General features: G+C 34.3%; 3 protein-coding genes across 9 annotated transcripts in view; 1 reads left to right on the top strand and 2 right to left on the bottom strand.

Annotated features, from left to right (window-relative positions):
- Positions 1-25,011, top strand: part of LOC127852845 (transmembrane protein 47-like) — a 106,417-nt gene that overhangs the window by 8,270 nt on the left and 73,136 nt on the right. The gene's annotated exons all lie outside the window — the stretch shown is intronic.
- The window catches only part of LOC127852757 (uncharacterized), a 139,880-nt gene that overhangs the window by 56,752 nt on the left and 58,117 nt on the right, over positions 1-25,011 (bottom strand). The window lies entirely within an intron of this gene.
- On the bottom strand, positions 934-23,373 carry LOC127852814 (agrin-like). 5 transcript variants are annotated; one of them, XM_052386830.1, is made up of 10 exons: positions 23,207-23,373; positions 22,518-22,692; positions 21,342-21,448; positions 15,878-16,073; positions 15,478-15,602; positions 14,703-14,841; positions 14,320-14,406; positions 2,471-2,507; positions 1,534-1,709; positions 934-1,140 (listed from the first exon to the last, which is right to left on the bottom strand). In XM_052386830.1, the coding sequence occupies exons 1-10, from the start codon at positions 23,247-23,249 to the stop codon at positions 1,056-1,058; spliced, it is 1,170 nt and encodes a 389-aa protein (XP_052242790.1). In that variant the 5' UTR covers positions 23,250-23,373; the 3' UTR covers positions 934-1,055. The 5 variants fall into 5 exon arrangements, with proteins under 5 accessions (XP_052242790.1, XP_052242781.1, XP_052242772.1 ...); XM_052386821.1 differs by lacking the exon at positions 14,320-14,406 and having other exon boundaries at positions 2,471-2,597; XM_052386812.1 differs by lacking the exons at positions 14,320-14,406; positions 14,703-14,841 and adding an exon at positions 2,873-3,011 and having other exon boundaries at positions 2,471-2,597; positions 23,207-23,372.

Below are 25,011 nucleotides of genomic sequence, written 5' to 3'. Positions count from 1 at the left end.
ATTTCTTTTTTAGAATAGTTCTCACAGAAATTCCTTTAAGCAAACAGCGCAGACCCTGATGAGACGCCGCATTATGTGGCGTCTCATCTGGGTCCACGCTGTTTGCCTAGGCCTTTTTTGTAGACGCTAGGCAAAAATGGGTTAAATTCCATTACAATAATTGCGCAATTGAACAAGTATATAACGCAATAAAGAACAAAGACACCAACATAGAACAATGACTTAAGCAGATTGTTGCTGTTTTTTAATTCCATAAATTTAGCCATGTTGTTGCTCTGGTTCACGTCGAACCATTTAGCCGGCCTAGTTTGTAAAGTTACATGTTTTCTTAAATTGCTGATTGCTTGATATTGCACTGTTATAAAATTATTTGTGTTTTTATTACACTTTATTTTAAAAAATAGTTTAACCCATTTATGCCTAGCGTCCTGAAAAAAGGACATTGCAAACAGCGTAGACATTGCAAACAGCATGATGCGGCGTCTCATCTGGGTCTGCGCTGTTTGCTTAAAGGAATTTATATATGAAATATTCTAAATATAGAAAAAAATATGGTAGACATCCCTAATTTTGGAAATAAATTGATCCATTTTAGAAGAATGGGAGAGTCCACCAGGCATAAATGGGTTAAAAATGATCGATAACGTAAGATGGAGACTCAACTTGTATTGTTACATACATACCTCAACTTGTATTGTTACATACATACCTTAACTTGTATTGTTACATACATACCTAAACTCGTATTGTTACATACATACATACCTTTTTTAAGATATATACATTTGATCATACACTGTTGAAAAAAATAGCGTAGTAGTACACGAAGCAAAAATAAACAATACTGACAGACAGTCAAGTAATATGACACGCATTAAATTCAAGAAGGTGGGTAGATATTGACGAACAAATCTCAGTGATAACAAGAATGGCAACAGTGTGGTTCCTTCAAGCAGAATCGGATTTTATTATATTGTATGGAAAGACATTATGTTAAGCTATGAATAGCGTTTATTTTGTATCTAACAACGTTATCACATTAACTACATGACAACCTAGCCTGATGGAACGGTACATGAACTTGCGTCCGGCATTATGTGTAAACCTTTCTGTTTGCACGATTCTTTGCTTAACTCGCACCTGAAATTAACAAGAAAAAAAGCATTGGTACGTTTCGGTTAAAAATAAAATGTTTTACAATTAAGATGCATGATAAATTATCCATGTATTAACAACAACTTATTAATGTAAATTGATAAAGTATGCAGTCTAAATGGCAGCTTTATGCGTCGACCTGATTGGTTTGACCATCAAGCCGTTACTTTCAGCTTCCATAACTGTCACACGCTGTTTCATTTCTAATCAGCGTAATATTTGAGCAAAGTTTCTTGAACATGACACAGACACTACAATACTTCATACAATTCAGTTCCTATTACAAACTGCTGTAGACAGCAATCTTCAGAAAATCTTCGTGTGTGTAAATGCATGTTTTACATGATCAATATTTCGTAAAGCTTTGTGGGGACATACTCGTTAGGGTAGTAAGTTCCATCGGAACCGCAGATCACATTGAACCCGGTGTTGCAGCTGATGGAGTCCACGTTCTGGCAGAAGACAGTCACGAGGATGTCCGTCACAGACATTGTTGTCGTTGGAGGCAAGGTTGAGGTGGTCGGAGGTGGGGGAGTTGTCGGGGCCGAAGACGACTGGGAAGTCAAATGTTCAATTAAGAAATGGTTATTCGCGAAGATCATGATGATCATGTTATAAATAAATATAATGAACCTTATAATCAAGATCATGATTTCCCGTTGATACAGATACGTGTCATTAATTTCGCTTATTATGCAAAAAGCATGTTCGTTTTTCACAATTGGTTTGAATGTGGACTTTAAAAAAAAACATACAATAAAAGTATATGCCAAATAACTTTTTAAACTACATGTGTCTCTCAAATGTACATTTTTAATCATTATATCGTTCTCTACACGTTTTTTACCCATTTATTCCTAGCGTCTAGAAAAAAGGCCTTGGCAATCAGCGAAGACCCAGATGAGACGCGCATGATGCGGCGTCTCATCAGGGTCTGCGCTGTTTGCTTAAAGGAATTTCGGTGAGAAATATTCTAAATATAGAAATAACTAGACCAGACATCCCTAATTTTGGAAATAGATTGATCCAATTAAGAAGGATGGGAGAGTCCACTAGGCATAAATGGGTTATTTTTTCCGATAATAATGTGTTCGTTTTAGATGTAAAAGATACACTTAACATTACCAGTAATTGAACAATACAACGTGTGTACAAAAACCCAAATACTTTTCTTTAATAATGCTAAAGAAAAAAAATGTGTGATTAATGTTCATGACAATAATAAAGTTAAACATAGTCAATTATATTGCTTTCTTTAAATGCTTTGAGTGTGATAATTGTATTAGCATGTTAATTTAAGTGTGAATATTCTTACACTTGTAGACGCAGCGTTCGTTGATGCTTGTGTCGTCTGCGATGTCTGTTGGGTGGAGACTCCACATGTTCCGTCGTAGGCCTTTGTCAGGTTGACATTCAAGCAATGAGCCTTCGCTAAATCACAGCTGCAAATTGTATACTACGATAAATATCGGTCATTGCAATACAGTAGAATTGCACATTTTCGCTAATCATTTTCATTTAAGGTGCATATCTGCACAGACTTTATCTGCAACGACTCAATACAAGAAAATTCCATACAAATTTGTTGTCTTCATGTAAAATATATCTAAATTATGTTAGGGGACATGAAAAAAGAACCGGATTTATTAGTGCATGACGTCTTCATCAATACATATTATTCGACGGTAATTATTGAATGACTTCATTAAATGCATACTCATGTGCATATGTTTTTCCGTCTGTTCCACAGACGGCCGGGCCAGTCGTACACGACAGTTTCAATATTTGAAGGCATTGCTGGACCGCTGGGCCACTAAGACTCGGATCAAGGCAGCTGTTGTTTGCGCAATTTGGAACTGAATGTATGACACACTGTCTTTAAAACATACACTGTATTTGAATGCAATATCAAACAAGGCAAATTTCTTTTTCATATATGCTTCGATGTTTGAACATTGTCTGCGTGTTTCATTTCGGTTTAGACTTTGTATTGTTATCGATATGGATAATGTCTCTGCTAGATAATGAGCGTGTATCTAGTGCAATGGTGTAGTGTTTTCAGAAATCGGTTATATTATCTGTGGGTATTAAATATGTGATAACTATCATGCAATGAAATATTTACTTTATAAAAATGGCTGTTTTCTACTGACTTTGCACGAAATGCAAATATTAATTGCACACTAAAATATATGTTGATATGGAAATGTTAAATTATTAATAGCCAAATTTGCATACATAATTCTTAAAGGGGTTTTAAGGTAAATTGATAAAATTGAAAAAAAAAGTTGTTTCAGATTCGCAAATTTTCGTTAAAGTTATGATATTCGTGAGGAAACAGTAATTCTGAACATTTACCATGCTCTAAAATAACCATTATATGCATCTTTTGACGATTTAAAAACCCGAAAATTATAAAGCGTTGCAACGCGAAACGAATGACTAGTTTGGAGAGTTCTGTCGTTGTCGTTATATTTTTTGAAACTTCGAGGATTGCTTATATAAAGTATAAAATACATCTGGCAAGAATGGCCGAGTGGTCTAAATGGTAGACATTTTACTCCAGGACTCTAGGGGTCAGTGGTTTGAGCCCTGCTGAGGGTAACCTTATTTTTATTTTATTTTTAATTTTATTCTTGATTTTTTACTGGAGCTTTTCATATCTAATGTTTACATTTATCAATATAAAGCATTATATGACAAACTTCAAAACATGCCAAAATCTGTGAAAAGGCCCCTTTAAAAGCCATTTTTGTGATGTTAATTTTAACCTTTTCACTTAAATTTTAGTCAGATGTCAAAATTGTGCTGCTTCATATGGTCACCACGTCTGTTACGGAAATATGCGTATGCAAGTAATTTTATAATTTATAATTGCACGCTTATGAAATGTATATTGAGTACATGTATGTGTCGCAGTTTTATTCATCACATGCCATATCCTGTTTCCCATGTAATATAACCATTACATATATTTTTATCTTACACATGTGTAATATTCTTTTTAAGCGTTTTCATTGGCTTATTTTCGTTCGATTGACCAATCGCATTTTGTTATTTTGCTGACATGACGTTGCAACGTCAAATGACGTCACGACATGTAAACATCATTCGGGATTTATCATGATGTTTGCGTAAATATGTGTTTAATTTGCAATTTTAAAAGCATCTGATCAAAAAGATCTGACACTCGTTGTCATTTCATACCATATTTTATTTAACTCATCCAAGAAATTCGTTAGTAAGCTCGCAAAAGGCTCGCTTACAAACAAAAATCCTGAGGTCTTTTAATAAAATATGGTATGGTATCACAACTCGTGCCAGATCCTATATGTCTTACCAGTGCTGGGTCGATTTTAATTTTATTTTGTAAAGTTTTACAAACAAATATTTCTCACTTGGTGCTACTGTCGCCAGATTGCAGATGCCATCGTGAGCAATGTCTAGTTTGAACACTTGCTGTCCGTTCACATTATTGTTTGTTTGTAGAATAACCCTGCATCTTTCTCTTGCAAATTCGCAACTGGAAGAAAATGCACGTTGAAGTATGATGGATTCAGAGTTTTGTTTTGTGTAATGCAATTTGTTTTGTATTTAAATCCCCTATAATTGAATTGAATATGCTCTTTTAGTTCTTCTCCGATTATAATAATATATATAAATAAATAACAGATCGAATATAACATGTATTCTTGCTATAATAAATATATACTATCCTTTATGATTTTACACATTGAATCTACTAACAATGTACTACAAATTTAAAACATTAAAATTCGAGTTGATTCAATAACGTACTGATGTGGATATGACACGCCGTCCGTACCACATACTGGCTGCGTTCTATCCACGTGATGACCACCGCCATTATGTATATGGGTACAGTCCACCGTGTTAATAAACTCACGGCAAAAAGTCGAATCTACGGTATGAATAGCAAGCTCTATGCACGACACAGGATCGCTGTGGCAATGATGAGTGTTGGCTGCAAGAACTGCAAGATTTAGAGAAATGAATCGTTACAAAAGACTTAATTCGGAACTCAACAAATCCTATTTACTTACAACAGTGTGTCGTTATGTTGTAGCGTCACTTGAGCGATCATATATCGAAACAGAGGTTTCTTTAGTAACAATAACCATTCACAATAATGAACGTTTATGTAAGTTTTTTTTACTTCATGCAAAAGGAATATGCCGCTCCACTTAAGGTAGCGCACCTCTAATGGGCACATATCCAAATATAATCTAATTAATTATTTTCTTAATCAGCATCATTTCACTGAACTACATGCAAATTTGTAGGTAGGCTTTCCATGCTTTAAAAAAAAATATACCGATTTTTTTCAAAACCACCCCCACGCTCGGCTTTTGTCCAGTTTATTTTCACCCCTGGGGTATATAAAAGTTCCATAATTCATTCAAATTTCCAAATATGGGCATGCAGTTGGTGTGTACAGATGCTGTAAAGGTGTTTAAAGTTTAAACAAGATGAAATAAGTATTCTTTTACAGACATTTATTTTTTACAAATTTTTATCTATGGAAGAGCGCCATGAAATGTAAGTGATTTCAGCCAAGTAAAAATTGGGTCGGTTAAAAACAAAGTGTCATAAAATTCAAAATAGTATCATTTAAGTCATATTTTAAACTTAGTTTTTATAGAAACACTATATACAGCAAAAATACCAAGAACTAGACAGATTTACCGTTTACTTTTTGAAATAAAAATAAAAATGCAACATGCATGGTTCGTATTTTCAACAGTAAATCACCCAATTTCGCCATAACGTTGTTTTAATTTTAATAATTGAAGAATGTGCATAAAAATTGCAACATATTTAACAATAAATATAGCTTATATGCCATATTAAATCAAATTACGTTAGAAAATAAATAAAACGCGTCGCAAAAAAGTTTACGTCGTCGGCAGGATTCGAACCTGCGCGGGAATATCCCAAAAGATTTCTAGTCTATCGCCTTAACCACTAGGCTACGGCATCTAATAGTAGGCTCTTCAACCTTCGAAGAAATCGCGGGAAATCATTAGAGGTGCGCTACCTTAATGCAAGTCTTTTTTACAAATTAAACATGAAAGTGTATCGTCGTTTGTAGCAATACAAATACCAATGCTATTTTAACACTTACACAGCAAGAATGTGCGAACGATAATGTACATGTTATTTCTTATTCCACCATGTTACACAGAAAATGCGGTAATGAAAAGTGTTAAACTGTCAGACAAACAACGGGCGAAGAAGTTTCTGAGCAACGTTCTCTTAAATAAAAAATAAATTATTGAGCTGTACAAATGTAGTTTTCATTACGTTTTGTTGCATGTTCTTGTCGAACTTTGCAACTGTCGTATTTTATTGAAATCATTAAAGTGTATACAAATTTTTGTCATTTTTAAGTTTTTGCCCTCTAGTTAAACTCAGAATACCATATAGTGTTTAATAAGCGATTTACATCGATAAATCGAAAATTATTTCTTAAATAGACAAGTGCGTAAAAACAATCATCACATATTTGACTTACCAATTTTGACGAAAGCTAAAAACCAGACAGTTTGCATGGTGAAAATTTTGCTCCACGGAAAATTGTCAACTTATAAACTGAAACGGTTTAATCTATGAAGACCGTTTAGAATGAAAGCAACATAGAATCGTGATTTATAAAATCACCTATTCATTTTAAATGTGCGCGACAATGTAAATATGTCACACGCTTATCTTTCGTTTGTGCCACTGGTTGCCGAAATATCATTGACTGCTTACGAGCAGGTGGGCACTCGGTTCAGATGACGTCGAAATCTCCTTTAACTTTTGTTCAGTCTGGTAATAACATGTATTACTATTAACTGACCTACCATCAATTACGTATAAAAAACAAAATTAATGACATTGAATTATGTCGTGGGTTTCCCTTTAAATGCATTTGTCGGCTGGATTGTCATATTTCGACTCGTGAATCTTCATAAACTTCAGTTTATGTTTGAAAAATGGTTATAGTCGTCTTTATGTAATACTGTAATGTATTTTTTCAAACTTGTTTAATAATTTAGTTATAAATTATTTTGTGCTAAATTTATTGTATTTTATCGGGTAATATTTAATGATGTTAACTCTACTTTTTCTCCCGATTAAATTGCTGCTATTAAATTATTCCTTAAATTAAAAAAATGCACTAATTTGACGATAGCATTGCCTATTGTAGTAATTCGCATCAATATATTTATATATGGGCACTTGCAGACATTTTGGTAACAAGCTTATGTATAAGTTATGCAAATATTCATTACATATGCCATCAAATAAGATTTACTTTATGAGATGATCAACAGTAGACTATTTAAAGCACATGAAAACATGCGTTTATTTAGTACTGTAGTGTATTTATCTGATGGTGTCATGTGATGTAACATAGTAGGTCATTATTATGATTTAAAAATGTGTATGTGTTTTTAGTACAAGGGTAATATGTAAGAATCCATTTTGCATATTCCCTTTATTAGTTCTAAAGTATGCATTTTTCCTCGACACTGCACCTCATGGTTCAGGCTATACAGCTCGCCCGACGCGGTATCCTCGTACCGCTTGAGGTAAGCGTGAAACATCCCCACATCAATGAGTTTTACTGAACTTAACGCACTTGTTCGGGAACATTGTGTAAGGTCATTGATAAGGTTCCACAACTCCGGCCGATATTGAGCAGAATTATGGCCCTTTTTGTACGAAGGATGATATTAAGTTAATGTGCAACTTCCTACATCACTGTTTCTTCTTCAGGTATTTATAGAAAGTTGGCATATGTGTTCGGGATAATTGTGCAATGCTACTGACAAAATTGCATAACTTTTGCCTGCAATTAAGCAGAATTATGACCATTTGTGAAAATTTAAAAAAAATACTGGTTAATGATTTCTTGCAACACCTCCATATCTCAATTTTATGTCAATTTTTACTACAGATATTTAAAAAATGTTATGTATGCGTTCAGGATCTTAATTTACATCGTTACCAAGACCAAAGCTTTTACCAGCCTTTTTGACATGATTGTTCACTCCTTTTGCACAGAAAAGCAAGGTTATGGTTTGCGCGCAGTAAGTTCATATATCCGTAACGTCTTGATATATTTTAATACGCAGCGTCAAACATGTCTTCGGGATCATACGCACGAGGGTCCATAATTCTGAACTGCAATTAAGAAGAGATATGCCCGTAATAATGTTTTTGTATTAAGGAAAGTAATGTAAACATTTACGCCCAACAACTCATATCTTTTTCCGACATTCCGATTAAGCATGGGGTTGCATTTCGGGCGAGTTAGGTAAAGGTCAATGTTATTCTTGCATAAAATTGTAACACGTTTTTATGCTTAATAACTTCAGTTAATATGGACATATTGTGCTGGCACTGTTTGTATGTTAGAAACTGATCTAGTAACGTATTGCATTTGGGTCAGTTGGATCGAGGTGACTCTCACTAAAATTGAAACAGAAAACATTTCAACTCAATAATATAAGTTTGGATGGAGGTATTATGGTTTAATTTTGCATGACATTAGGGACAGTTAGGTAAAGGTATTGGTACTAAACATAGACATATGGATTCCGCTCAATAAATCAAATTTTTATGTATGTATTTTGCTGTCATTTTGTGCGAATCTTTGGTTTCCTAGCGTGGTCGCATTTATTGATTTGATTGATAAATGTTCAGCCTTAAAAAAATTACTACATAACTCTATTTAAGATCATATATGTCGGTGTGTTCATTATATCAGGCGACTGACAGAAAATGTACAATCCTAGGCATGCTTAGCAAATACAGTTACCTTGCAACCAGTCAAATCGAAATAAACACGAACTTGCTCTATTTCAAAATTGACCAAAGACGAACTTCGTTATCACTTCGTGACTTTGTTTTCCCAGTTAAGACATAGACATGCCGATAATTAAAAACGTGCTGTCAGTTCGTTGTTAATTATCTTATCGACGTCCTAGTCCGTAATATTTTAAATGTACACATATATTTGTATACCGGTACTTACGAATTTCACAATTAACGTGCAAATGGGCTGTGATATCAAGCGTGTGGAAACTTGGTGGCAAATATAAACGTATACTCGAGATCTACATACTAGTATTAAGTTTAATAGCATTTCATTTATTCATACGTAATGACATCTCTTAAATCGAATTTTGAAAGGGCCTTACATTCAAAAGTCAACATTTCCACAACTATAAATTCAAGAAAAGTTCTAATATATATTGCAATAATTCTACGATTTAGAATAGGCATATCATTTTTTTATTATTATAGTTGAACTGCAATAATTTTCTCTTACCGATTGTTGTTATTTTTCTTCTTAATTGGTCTCCTTTTCATTTCGTTCATGGCATATAATGCTTAGATGCTGTGCATGACTTCCCGTTTAACGAATGGTATCTCGATTACGTACCATAAATATTTTGGATGTGTGTCGTTATTACATTATGAAATTATTGAATCTTCATAACAGAATAAGTATAATAAAGTCATTGATTTAAAATGCATTTAATCGGGCATACAATTGCAACGTCTCCAAGACAGTGAAAGTTACCAAGCAAAGGGAAATAAGAGTGTTTGAGTTCATAAAAGGTCGATGTGAATTCCAAAAGCATTTGCCCTTTGTCTTGCGGTATTTTATGCATACCTCAATTGTATAAGTCACTATGCGAACGTAAAACCTACTACTAGTATCCATTTACGGTATAAAAACTTATGTATATGTACATTGTATTTGTATAAGATTTACATATATTTCACTTTGCATTAAATCAACCCTATAGTTTAAATACATAATACAATTAACAAGCACAAATACAAGTTAATTATATATTAATTATTAAAATGCGTGTTGATTTTCTTGCTACAACATACTTTGTTTAAGATTTATACAAATACTAATGTCTCTACTAATTATGTATAACTAAGTAAGTCTATATATTGCTTTTAGATCGGTTGATGGTAATAAATTGGTAATACATTTAAGATGCTAGTTTAGTGGTTGTTCAGATTATTTATCATCACTTTATTAAATCATTTTAAAAAAATGGATGTATAAAAGGTATTTGTTTAAAACGATTTTTCATGTTTGAAACAATATTATACATACTTTGTATGTGGCAAGACGTACATAGCAAATTTCTGTAAGTTATCCTTAAGTAATCTTATTGAGGTTTCTTTCTGATTTGCACGACGCCGATCTGAATTTCAAATTACATGATTATATGTCTCTAAGCCGTTTTAGTAAAAGCAAGATATAGTTGATACTCATGTTGGTTTTATTTAATCGTTCTTCAGAAAGTTACAATTCTGGTGTAATGGACTGTATATAACCAGTGCGTAGTTAACTTGTAATTAAATAAAATGTGTTCTCTCTTAATGCTATTTAATATGAATTGTGATGGTATGGTATTACTTTTTATGTACACTTGAAGGTATCAGGATTAATTTTCAATAAGTGCGTATTTAGGAGCACTTCAAAACCAGTTTAAAGTCCTAATGCTTTTGAATTTACCATAGCTGTACTCGTGTTAAGGCTTGTTATGTGTACGCGTGAGTCTTGTCTGGTACATTGTATTTGTGTCTCACTGTTTGGCAATTGGTTCCTTGCCACACATAAAGGTCTTAATGTATAATAATGTTTCTCTCTTGAAGCACCGGAAGTTTCCTTTTCTGTGTATTAGTGTAAGGCATTTTTTTGAAAGCCGAGATCTAGGTCAATACTTTCCAAACGGTCGAAATATTTTTTTCGTCACGGTTTTTCAGCCTTAACATATTGGCTTATACGTTCAAATATTGGTTATCAATAATACGGTTTTTGGTTGAGACATGGGCATATACCGGAACCCAGATACTGTTCCCATTTTGCTTGTCACTAACATTTCCTTTTTAACAATCTGCGGTGTTACATAAACTGTAAATACATTCAAGTTAGTGCAATTTAATAATGTATATCAGGTAATCACTAACACTAAATTTTCCATTATATAATTATGCACAATAGACGCATCTACTTCAAATACTAACGCTGGTTAGTGATGGATCTTGACCATGAAATATTTGGAACCGATTTATGCGTAACTGTTTCTCTCAGTTGTTCCTGTCTTTTATTTGCCCAAACTCGACAATCAAGCACGTTCACCCATTCTTAAAGAACTGAAGTTATTAACCCATTTATGCCTAGCGTCTAGAAAAAAGGCATTGGAAAACAGCATAGACCCAGATGAGACGCCGCATGATGCGGCGTCTCATCAGGGTCTGCGCTGTTTGCTTAAAGGAATTCTCTAAGAAATATTCTAAATATAGAAATAACTAGACAAGACACCCCTAATGTTGGAAATAAATTGATCCAATTAAGAAGGATGGGAGAGTCCACTAGGCTTAAATTGGTTAATTATCTGTGTGCACATTTATGTTATAAAAGTTAAATTGCAAACAAACATAACACATAACACATATCATAGAAACATAACTGTATTAATTCTGTTTTCAAACTGAAAGGTAGAAATTACAATTTGGACTCAAACGTTGTTTTAACAGCCTTGGTAATCCGGCATTATCCGCAGTCCGGGAATTGTACACCTTGCCTTTCCGAGTTCACACCTGAGATACACACAATATCAGAGATGTACACACAGTCAAAGATATACACACAATTAAAGGCATATAAGACATCGGAAACAATGCCAAACTTTCCATCAGTTGTATTTACATTCACTGCATTTGATGATTTTTTTTTCTTGCCATGTACAGCTTTGTTAGTAAAATGCAATGTCGTGATAAAAGTAGAAACGTTAATATGTTATGGCGGTGATGATAATGCAGAACATTAATTAAGGATAGTTGTGACAATTTGTGTCTAAATTTCAAAAGAACGATTCACGATCGAATTCACGCATGTCGAAATATTGTGTCTGTAATGAAGGTTTGATTTCCAGAAACGTTTGCATGAATTAGGCCTTTTTATAAGCAGTACGAATTTTATTTCACAAAACACTTTGTTTAATCAAAGAAACTATAAATACGGAAAATCTATCTTTGCAAAAGCAATTCAGAAATTAAATAACCGGAAAAAAGGTTCAGAAAACAAGTTCATTCAGCAAAATCATGCAGCTTACAAGTTAAGCGATAAGTTTACCGGTTATTTACTAGTAATTTCTGACTTTCTGAAATTGGCTGGTGCTGCTTGTTTAGTAATCTCACAAATCTGGTGACACAAGCTGGTTCATACTTATTGCAGTATGGGAATCCCAAGGAGGTGCTGCATTTGCAAAGATGGGTCTTATATTGGTCGTGCAACACTGTGCTTTAAAGGGGTCTTTTCACGTTTTGGTTAATTGATAAAATTGAAAAAAGTTATTGCATATTCGCACATTTTCGTTTTAGTTATGATATTTGTGAGGAAACAGTAATGCTGAACATTTACCGTGCTCTAAAATAGCCATTATATGCATCTTTTGACGACTTAAGAACCTGAAAATTATAAAGCGTTGCAACGCGAAACGATTGAATAATTTGGAGCGTTCTGTTGTTGTCATTATATTTTGTGAAACTACGAGGATCGCTTATATGAAGTATAAAATACTTCTGTCATTGTGTAAGGAAGGATGGCCAAGTGGTTTAATGCGCAAACTTTTTACTCCAGGACCCCAGGGGCCAGTGGTTCGAGTCCTGCTGAGGGTTACCTTTCTTAATCTTATTCTTGATTTTTTACTGGAGCTTTTTAGATCCAATGTTTACATTTATCACTATAAAGCATTTAATGACAAACATTAAAACAAGCCAAATTGTGTGAAAGGGTAGATTGTAAGATAAATACACACGGATGATAGGCTATGGTTTGCGTTTTAGGTTTATCGGCTATGTGATTACTCTCTCCGTAGAACAATTTCTACATGTTTGTTTAATTAAGGTATACTGTATACGACTCGACCACTTGCAGGAGGGTGCTTTGTATATTAAACTGTGCCTATGCCGAGAACATTTTCTTGGAAAATAGGAGAATTACGCTTTGGTATGGTTATAAGAAAATGCCATATCATTGATAAAGCCGTACTACCCTATATTGTCGCATTCGACCAGTATAAACCTTCCCTTATAAAATAGCCTCCAAACACATTCTGTGGAGCTATTGAGCATAATTATACATACATTTTGGATATTTCTTCAATGTATTTGTTCGACCCTCAGTTCGGTGTCTAATGTTTTTTTCGCGCCGAATTGCCATACTTACTCGTTTGGATAAAACTGCCCGTCTGAGCCGCATAGCTGATTCAGCTGATTTGGGGGGCAGTTAATCGAATTTACGTTTTGGCAGAACAGTTGTTGTACGAGGGCGTTCATGGCATCTGTTGTAGTCGTAGTGGTAAACGTCTGTAACCAATAATGTCATTCAAAGCATCGAACGGAACTAGGTATTCAGACGTATGAAATGTTCCCAAATCTAATAAGTCATTTGGCACTATGCATTGTTTTATTGTCAACTTTTAAATTTCGCGGTATAGCTCAGAGTAGAATTAATTTGGTTTAGCATCGAGCAAAGCATATTTTACAACGTGATGACATTTTACGCGCATACATTGTATTAACCTAAAGCATAACTATCTATTTAACAGTTCTTTTTATCGGCTAGTGGGGATTTAGAACGTAGATAATATCATTTCAGCAGTCAATATCATATTGTCGACAAATTAAGGGTGCGAAGTAATACTGATACAAACATGAGGTGATTGCTTTTCTGGTACACTATTTGCATTTAAAATGTACGTGCTTCTAAAACAGCAAAATGTATTTTAGTAGTAATAAAATTGTATTGCAATAAGTGTAAGTACTAGTAAAAGATTGTGCGGAAGTTGAAATGATGGAAAAGAGTGAATATAATCGTCCGTAAACATACATAACCATTCTACTTATATAAATTTGACCTTTAAAAGTTTACCAGCAAAGCGGTTTCTAAACAACAATGATGCCAATTGGAGAGACATGAAATAAGAATTATATATAGTCCACTATATGGCGATTTTTAAATGCTTAGTGTGATAAGTGTATTTCCACGTCGATAATAGTGTGAATATTCGTACACTTGAAGAAGCAGCGTTCGTTGATGCTTGTGTCGTCTGCGATGTCTGTTGGGTGAAGACTCCACATGTTCCGTCGTGGGCTTTTGTCAGGTTGATATTCAAGCAATGAGCCTTCGCTAAATCACAGCTACAAAATGTTTACCTCGATAAATATCAAGAATTGCTCAACAGTAAAAATTAACGCTTTTGTACTAGAGTAACTTACAAAAACAATTTCCACAAAAGTTTGATTTAACGTAAACTTCTGCAATAATATACAATACACGTAAAAGGCCTACAACTTTTTATTGTTTCAATATATTTTTCCCGAAAGGTTGTTCGATTTCATTTGATATGATAAAATATCGTCGGAATTGTAACTGCATGATGTCTTCATTTATAAATGAATGCAATATATTAATTATAACTTCATTTAATGCATACTCATTTCGGTATGTTTGTCCATCTGTTCCACAGACAGCCGAGCCAGTCGTACACGACAGTTTCAATATTTGAAGGCATTGCTGGACCACTGGGCCACTGAGACTCGGGTCAAGGCAGCTGTTGTTTGCGCAATTTGAAACTGAATGTAAGACACACTTTCTATAAAACATACACTGTATTTGAATGCAATATCAAACAAGGAAAATTTCTTTTTCATATATGCTTTGGTGTTTTAAAATTGTCTGCGCGTTTCATTTAGGTTTATTGATATCGAAAGGGATAATTTCTCTGCTAGATAAGGAACGTTTATCAGGTGCAATGGTATAGTATTTTCAGAAATCTTTTGTATTACTTTTGATTATTAATTATATGATAACTATCATGCTATGGCATATTTACTTCTTAAAAATGGCTGTTAACTATTGCGTTTGCACGCAACGCAAAATATTTAATAATTCCACAATAAAATGTATGTTGATATAAAAATGGGAAATTATTAATAGCCGTAATTGCATACATAATTCTTAATAGCCATTTTCGTAATATTGATTTCAACCTTTTCAATTTAATTTTAGTCAGATGTCAAATTGTTTCTGCTTCATATGGACATCACGTCTGTCACGGAAATATGCGTATGCAAGTCATTTTATAATTTATAATTGCACGCTTTTGAAATGTGTATTAAGTACATGTATGTGTCGCAGTAATATGTCTTGCCACTGCTGGGTCGATTTTAATTTTATTTTGTAAAGTTTTACAGACAAATATTTCTCACTCGGTGCTACTGTCACCAGATTGCAGATGCCATCGTGAGCAATGTCTAGTTTGAACACTTGCTGTCCGTTCACATTATTGTTTGTTTGTAGAATAACCCTGCATCTTTCTCTTGCAAATTCGCAACTGGAAGAAAATGCACGTTGAAGTATGATGGATTCAGAGTTTTGTTTTGTGTAATGCAATTTGTTTTGTATTTAAATCCCCTATAATTGAATTGAATATGCTCTTTTAGTTCTTCTCCGATTATAATAATATATATAAATAAATAACAGATCGAATATAACATGTATTCTTGCTTTAATAAATATATACTATCCTTTATGATTTCACACATTGAATCTACTAACAATGTACTAAAAATGTAAAACATTAAAATTCGAGTTGATTCGATAACGTACTGATGTGGATATGACACGCCGTCCGTACCACATACTGGCTGCGTTCTATCCGCGTGTGAACCACCGCCACTATGTATATGGGTACAGTCCACTGTGTTAATAAACTCACGGCAAAAAGTCGAATCTACGGTATGAATAGCAAGCTCTATGCACGACACAGGATCGTTGTGGCAATGATGAGTGATGGCTGCAAGAACTGCAAGATTTCGAGAAATGAATCGTTACAATAAAAGCGCGTCAGAATTCATAATTGTATTCAAAGTGATATTATTGGCATATTTTCTGTTGAATTGACCTGAACAGAATTAACAGGTCAAAAGAGTTAGTTAAAATGTGGTTACTGACCAGTTATCTGCAACTCATCTTGCTACCAGCTGTTTATAAAAATATGTTTTATATTCGATATTTTACGTGACTCTCCCAGTCCTGTAAGCCGAAATGATCCGTAAAACAAAATTGTGTCTTTGTGTCGTATAAACGAATCTGCACTCAAACTAAATTTAGGTTCACATAGTACATGCGTGATCAGTTGTCAAACGAAAGTACGGTTGATATTCAAATGCATTATTTTTCTCTTTCCGGGATATTGTTTTTTGGTATGTTGATGCTGCATTAACAAATATAAGTGTTTATGAAGTGAAAACACAAAAAATAAACAATGGTTGCGATAGACACCTATAAACTGCTAGATGTCCATAATATCACTTTAATGTCTTCTTTAATAACACTAGTGCCCGTAAACAATTACTACATACTTGACTTACCAATATTGACGAATGCCAAAATCCCGACAGGCTTCATGGTGCAATGTTTCATCTACGTAGACCGTTTTGAATTTATGTCAGAGAGAGTTGAGATTGGTCTATTTTCAAAATCATCAAATGATAATATGTTAATGTACGCGATTGGCTAGCGACCATATGAATATGTGATAACGTTTCAAGCTTATCTTCTGGGTCTTTGTAAGACGAAATTGTATTCAAGAAATACGCGCATGTACTCGATCGGTAATTTAACAATTAACTGTTTCCATCTCAAAAGCAAAATGTGTTGTGTTCAGGAGAAGCATATACATTATATTTAAATTCCGTGACAAGCTACACAAAACAAAATTAAGAATTAATGTAAGAAACTTAGCGCTCGCTCTTATATTTTTGCAAAGAAATTCATGTCCTCATGCACTAATTTTATAACATAACATTTACTTTTAAACGGAAATATAGATATATAGGATATATAGGAATAATGTAACTCCAGAAACACTATAAGGAAATACATTATTATAAAACCGCTCGAGTATTTCATTTGAAGAAGGTGACACATATCCTATATAATACAGAACGACGTGTCCGAAACATCATCAAACATGCATATTAAAGCTGGTTTAACCGCATTTGGGACGATATATGCAAAGTATTTCGGGTTTAAGCCTGTTCGAGGGCTTGCCGAAGTTTGCAGCATAAGTTACCTCAAACAAAACGCACGTGTTGAACTATTTTAATCAAATGTATGTGTCTTGATATGAGAAAACTGGGCATAATGCATGTGCGTAATGTGTCGTCCCAATTAGGGACGACACTTTCCGCTTAAACTAGATTTTCGGTAAAAAGGGACTTCCTTTAAACGAAAAATACAATTAAAGCGAGAAGAGTGGTCCTTGATTAGCTAATGTACCGTATATTGCATCCATCTACTATTATTAGCACAGCTCAAACTTGTATCTTATATATTAAAGCAAATTTTGAATCTCCAGAAACTGTATCAAGAGAGAAATTGTGGCCCTTAACACTAACTTTAAACATAACAGAAATCCAATCGTTTTTTCTTTTGCTTATATATTGATGCATTGTTTGAGAGACAAATTGATTTGGTTAACCACCCAACGTATTTCACTGTCTGTTCGAAGGCGGTTGTCCTGGCATTGTTCAGTTGTTTTGTTTATATTTGCTATGTTAGATATGGTGTCTCTTATGGTGGGTCTTATCGGATACGTATACCGTAGACAAACACTCATTTCTCTGCCGAAATTGTTTCTGAATTATTAATATAAATATACTTGAACAATTAGAGTTTGAATCTTAAATGTATATATCTATTTATATTTCGTAATGTATATGTATCGGTATCGATTAAGGTAAATTTACATAAATATTTATGAAACAATTACAGAGTTTTTTATTTTTTATTTTACTGAAACATCATCAAAGTCATAAAACGTGGATTCAATAAACATGTAAATATTATGCATTTACAGTGCAGCTCGTAGCTTAAGGCCAAAGCCCGCGGTCGTGACTTAAGATCGTGAGGATTGATCACGACCGCTACAAAGGTCACGTTGGCATCCACGCACATAAAGGCATCGGCATTTTACTTTCGTCGCGTCATATAAAGAAGGTAAATTTGCATGTGCAGAAAAATCGTCACGTTAACAAAAAAAAACACAACTAGTAAGGCATACTTTGTAAACACGTCTTATTAGTTCCAATCACCTGTTTATATAATATCATATGGATGCATATGTTTTGTAGATTTTAAAATAAATTGATGACTTCAAACTAATTATCGGGGATGTGACAGTAACAGACTAAGTATGTGAATGTTCATTATTGAACATTATTGTAATGTTAAAGGGGCCTTTTCACAGATTTTGGCATTTTTTAACTTATTCATTAAATGCTTTATATTGATAAATGTAAACATTGGATCGTAAAAGCTCCAGTAAAAAATCAAGAAAAAAAATAAAAAAAGGAAAAGAACATTGCCCGGAGCAGGTTTCGAACCAGTGACCCCTGGAGTCCTGCCAGAGTCCTGAAGTAAAAACGCTTTAGCTTACTGAGCTATTCCGCCGAGTACACATTCGTGACGTATTTTATACCTTATATAAGCAATCTTCGTAGTTTCACAAAATTTAACGACAAAAACAGAACTCTCCAAATTATTCAATCGTTTCGCGTTGCAACGCTTTATAATTTTTAGGTTTTAAAATCGTCAAAAGATGCATATAATGGCTATATTAGAGCATGGTTAATGTTCAGTATTACTGTTTCCTCACAAATATCATAACTAAAACGAAAACTTACGAATCTGAAACAACTTTTTTCAATTTTGTCAATTTACCAAAGCGTGAAAAGATCCCTTTAACAAACGTTTATACTCTGCATACATGTGAACAGAGATATTCTAAACAAACAACAATTGCTTCACCTGTTTAAACATAATAAAGCATTTTTTTTTTATTTTGAATATAACGTCATGTAAATGATGTTCAGATTTTTACGAATAAGGTACGATAACATATTTCCATTGTGACAAGTGGCTGTCCATCTGTTTATATAACTCCCTTACTCATCAACATTTCGAGTTAAAATAGTGTTCATATAAATAGAACATGATGTTGCATTGTATTGTGAAATGTGTATGGATTCATATTTCATACTGTTATGTTTTGTTTGTAACATTATTGCTACTTTTTATGTAAAGGGCTTTCCGCAATTTACCGTTAATTGCTCGATGTCTACAATGAACTGGGGGAAATATTCATGGACTTGAAACATGCACCCCACACCATACCAATACATATGCTTGGGTTTTGAAACTTTGAAGGTGTATAACATAACTGATTCATACTATAAATCAAAGTACTGGCAGTACTGGTGTGACGATGCTTTTGAAGAGGATGGATATAAAACATCAATTTAAGTTTATCTATATCACCACAATTGTGTATGTTGATACGAACATTTGGGTACGATAAAAAATGTGGGTACGAACATTTTGGGTACGAAAAAACAATTAGTACGAAACAAATTTGCGTACGAAACATTTTTGGTACGAAAAAAAGTTTAGGGGTACGGGGAAGTAGTACCCGTGGGTTACTTGACCCATTGAGCGAAACTGGGAGGCGGGTCACATTCTTGTTCATTAAGTATAGCAATACATTCATGATGATCCTCGAAAGTAGGTATGTGCACATAGCCGAACCATGTGAGCTCAATCGTATGAGCACTTGACTATCCGAGTTCGCCCACGAACATATGGGTAAGTTAACTAATAGCGAAATGACCTTATACATGTATATGCTGAAATCTAACAATCGAACGAAATATCAAACATGGTATGTACACTTGTGTGGTTGTGTTATTTCTGTTAGAATATCGTATTCAATATGAAAATTTTAAATGATTGTGCCCGTACTTGAGTTTGTTGCCTTGTTTGAGTCTATACGCGCCTAGGCTGCACCCAGTGTGTGTATTTGTGTTTTTCCAAGGTAATGAGTTACCTCCGCGCAGAGGCTGCATAATGTTGGGACCCGGAGTGTGTCCAGCACTCCTACCTAATAAGATTAGATTGACGACAGTTGGGACGAATTTTGAATGATAGCTGCAATTTCCAGCTATTTGTTTTGTACTGAAAAACTTTTTAATTTTTTATATGGTCAAATGCTGCGGGGGGGGGGGGGGATGAGATTTTCCGGAAAAAAAACAACTGTCAGGAATGGTGACCACAAAACATACAAAATATCACATAACGCCGGGAGCGGGAATCGAACCGGTGTCGTAAAGGTGAAAAAGCGTCTTTACCACTGCGCTAGCGGGACGGACAATTACGCAAAGAAATGTTGTTTTATCTATATATATCATAGCAGTGCAGCGTTTACAATTTGCAGGTTCGAAATCGTTCGCATTCTTTAGTTTTGTGATCACGTAAAAAGTTAATTTTACATGTTTTTATTCGCAATTTATTTACTAAATCGAAAACAAATATCAAACAAAATAGAGAAAATATATAGTTGTTTCATTGGTCCATAAAAATAAAATGGATGTAAAATTACTAATTTGAAATTAACGTTCTGATACACTTATTGAATATGTTTCCCCAGGATATGCTGTTCTATTAATATTTACCTTTATCAACACGAAGGACAACTCTGCTAGGAGAATGTTATCAATGAAAATCAACGAGCAATCTCCTACGCAGTGGCGAATGCCAAGGGAAGTAACTGAAAAATCGAGTTATCTCAATCGGACTGGCTCGGTCTTTTACATAGGTCGCCATTGTGAAGATTTTTTTACTGGTTATCAAACCTTGGACGCTGCTGTTCCAATATCGTCAAAAATGAAAAAATAAAATAAAATTCAATATTTTCCATGAATCTACAGAGCATATATTACATGAGCATTCGTTGCACGCGGTTCCTCGTGCAATTTTCAAAATTCAACTACATGCCAATGTTAGAAAGCAAAAACAACCTGATCAAAATTGACAAAATTGCAATCTTAAACACGGTTGTCACCGGTTTTAAATTAAATATACACCATACACTTATTTGCGCAATGTAAACTGTGATTAAGGCATTAATGTGAAATCCAACATTTGTTGTATCTTATGTATCGGGTCAACGATTCGATTTGCAAAAATTAATATTGTGCTGCTATTATCGTAATGTGTATATATGAGACATTACCATGTATTTGAGTGGTCGAGCTGCAACTACCCTCGTGTGCTAGGGCAAGTACATGGACCCCATGGTCGAGATTGAGTGTGTGACATCTTGCTTTAGCAAGCTCGCATCTAAACAGTTAAGAAAACATGTTACAGCTTTATATGCATATATTATTGAACAATTAAAACGAAGCAACGCAATAAAATGTACACATTAATTCCACGTCATTATAGATATATCACAAAATATATCAAAAACAAATGTCACGAAGTATTTATCTCTTTCTTCTATTTTGATCAATAGTGTTTCAACAGAAAAGATACAAGGTTAATGATAAGTCAATGTTAAAATTGCAAAAACTCTTCTTGGCGTCTTATATAAAGCGTCTGTTTGTTTGGATTGCTGTTCTACACTCTGTCTCAGACCACTCCACGATATCTTGGTTTATGGTAGTGTTGCTCGGGTCTAGACGACGGAGACTATGACGGCCGTATTGGTAAGACAATGAGTATCCCCATAGCCCTAAGTACCGGTAATTATTTTTGAAATCCGCAATCCTTTCATTACCCAGCATGGCGCTGCAATATTGGTTTCTTAAATCTCACCTAGAAAACTGTGTGGTCATAAACTAATTTATATGAAATTCATAAACATTTAAGAACGCTGCATTTGGGGAAATTCCTTGTTTTTCTTTAAAAACTGACAGAAATCACACATTTTCATATCTATTTGCCTCTATCTAGTTGTTTTCCCCGGCAGCAAACAACTATATCGTCTATTTCAGCCATATATGTTCACATGTCGAACAATAACACATTGTATTACGATATATTTACGTATCTATGAATATAAGTAACGCCATCAAATACATATTTGAAAGTGTAACAAAATGGGCATCGACACAAATATTTTTAAATTTTTTCCCTTATTGCTTATATGCAACACAAGTCAATGACGAAAGCACGTCGGAAATCAATGCTTTTAAATAACATTTTCGAGGAAAATGATGCTTGATCATTGGTGTACCAAAGGTTGAGTATACGATTGTCAAAGTTTAACCATTGCACTACTATTAACCCTTTATTTACAGCTCCGCCTGCCAGCATTCATATTAAATTATCGTTTTGATTCGATTTATTATAGTGGAGTAATGCAACGTAGTTACCTATCACATTTTCATTTCACTGATATACTCACTTGTGTGGATACGTACGCTGGTCGGTTCCACATACATGATCGATCACATAACTATGGCAATCCTGGAGGTAATGAATAATATGTTCGCATTCCTTCGGATCAGTCGTTACTAACGCCACTTGTATGCAATGCTGTGGGTCATGGTTGCAGTCCACATGGGGGTGGGGTTCTGGCGCTGTGTTCATATATGAATAACAGTATTCCACAATAATAATGTTTGATAATTACAACTCGTGATCAACACGTCCAAATAGAGTCATGAACCACTGCTTTGCGCACGTTTGTGCTACATGGTACTTTTTGATTTGGAATAGGCTAATGGCAACATGCCTTAAATAATGGTCTAGTGGATAGTAACACGTGAATTATAATGAATCTCGAAAAGGTGATTCTAAAAGTTAAGTTAAATAAGCTATATTTATAACAAATTATAGTGAATTGAAATGTAAATATTGCACGAAAACTAATTAAACGAATCGAAATGGTTGGTTGATGTTGTAAAAAATAACGATTATTTAACAACTTATTATAGGCAATTGATTTAATAAAACACTAAGAGTAATGCATACTGATATAAGATATATTTGGTTTAATTTTTATTTCAATAAACATACTCAAATGGCTAAATGAAATTTTATGATAAGCTTTTTTAAATATATATTGATGAAATAATAGTTCAATACGATTACCTGACACAAAACCAATTGCAAAGAACAGATACACCAGAGCCATGGTTCCTGTGTCGAATGAAGACGTCTTGGTCTGTAAGATGAGAACGAGCTTTTTCTTGTTTTATCGTAAGGTTGCCAAGCCACAATCTCGTATGTAACACGCTTTGATTCGTAACATGCTACTTTTAAAATAGACATTGGTGCAATTTGAATAAATGGTAAAGCATTGTCGAATTTCGGACTCCTTCATGCGCCGCACGATTTCTATGTATGATTCAAGTGAGATCATAAACAAATGCCAGATAATCTAGTCCAACGTACACATATTTCACAAGCTATTTGAATCTAACCGCAACAACCGGAAAACCGACATCAGGCGTCAAACAATCGATTAGTTTGGCACACGGACTAACGCAATATGTCACATTACTTGAACTGAAATTGATATACATTAGATCATCGCGATTTGTCATTCCCGCCCGAAGTCTGTAAATTAATATTCCTATACCCTTGTAATAACTGTTCGTCGGGCAGTGCTTTTCTTGAATACTTAATGTACGTCAGTGATGAAATTATCAGGATTGGTAATCACGTGAAAGTCGAGTTGCCGAGACAGGTACTTTTCGCCGTTGGGTACCCTTTATCACTTGTTTAATTGTGTAAAAGCCGCTCACATTCCAGCCATATCAGCAAGCAAGTTACTTGTGTTCATTTCGTATTACAGTAATACATGCGTATTCGCTCTTTATCGCGACATTACTCGCTCCGCAAGTTCTTAACGGGATGCCCTACTTACAACTCAACTAAGAAAATTCACAGCGAGTTAAGTCGAGATACGCAGTCTTACTGATATGGCTGGAGAGTGAGCGCTATTTAAAACATAAAAACAAGTAATAAAGGGTATAAAACGGCGAAAAATACCTGTTTCGGTATTGACGTCGCCATCTTGACTATCACGTGATAAACCGACTGCTTATGATGATGACTGCTAACTTGTTGCGCGATAGTTGAATACAAGTCTTTAAGGGATGGCGACTGCAATTATATCGTGTAAATTAGTCGGAGAACATGTCAATTTTGACATGGTTTCCAAACGATGTGATATACTTGAGGGTTCATGAGTTTCACGTAATTATTCGTTGTTTCTTAGGCCACGAAAGTAATTAAGGACATTAACCCATTTATGCATAGCGTCTAGAAAAAAGGCTTTTGCAAACAGCGTAGACCCAGATGAGACACCGCATGGTGATGCGGCGTCTCATCAGGGTCTGCGCTGTTTGCCTACAGGAATTTCTGTTTGAAATATTGTAAATATTGAAATAAATATTCTAGACATCCCTAATTTTGGAAATAAATTGATCCAATTTAGAAGGATGGGAGAGTCCACTAGGCATAAATGGGTTAAAGGTCTTATTCTGTTTATTTGAGCAACACTAAGGCATATTTCTAGCTGCTACAAAAAATTCGTTTTTAAGATGTGTAAGTTTTGTTGGTTTTCTTAAATGAAATGTTTGCTAGTTGGGCCTTCTTAAATATATCACAAATGCAAAGCATTCATTCACTTTCAAGTTATGTCACACTTCTTACAATATCGGTTTAAAAATGTTCAAAATAAGATCTCGAGTACTATGTCCTACACGTGGATGACCCGTATATATTACATATAATATATCGTATGTATTAAACATTATATGAAATGTGTATGTCGCAAACCATTCCTGAATAAGCTTGCTTCGTGCTACTCAATCGGTCACCTTCTTTGAAGGTTCTGAACAATACATTTTTATTTGTGGGTGTTAGCTCACAAATAATGCAGACGCAAA

Source organism: Dreissena polymorpha, chromosome 1, assembly GCF_020536995.1.
Source record: "Dreissena polymorpha isolate Duluth1 chromosome 1, UMN_Dpol_1.0, whole genome shotgun sequence".
Taxonomy (NCBI): Eukaryota; Metazoa; Mollusca; class Bivalvia; order Myida; family Dreissenidae; genus Dreissena; species Dreissena polymorpha.
This window is presented reverse-complemented; position numbering and strand designations above follow the sequence as displayed.

Coding starts and splice junctions, on each gene's coding strand:
- LOC127852814 (XM_052386821.1), bottom strand. CDS start 23,249: ATGGCTCTGGTGTATCTGTTCTTTGCAATTGGTTTTGTGTCAG. Junction 16,074..21,341: donor CTCGACCACTCAAATACATG/GTAATGTCTCAT, acceptor GAAATCTTGCAG/TTCTTGCAGCCATCACTCAT. Junction 1,141..1,533: donor GGAACTTACTACCCTAACGA/GTATGTCCCCAC, acceptor TGTTAATTTCAG/GTGCGAGTTAAGCAAAGAAT.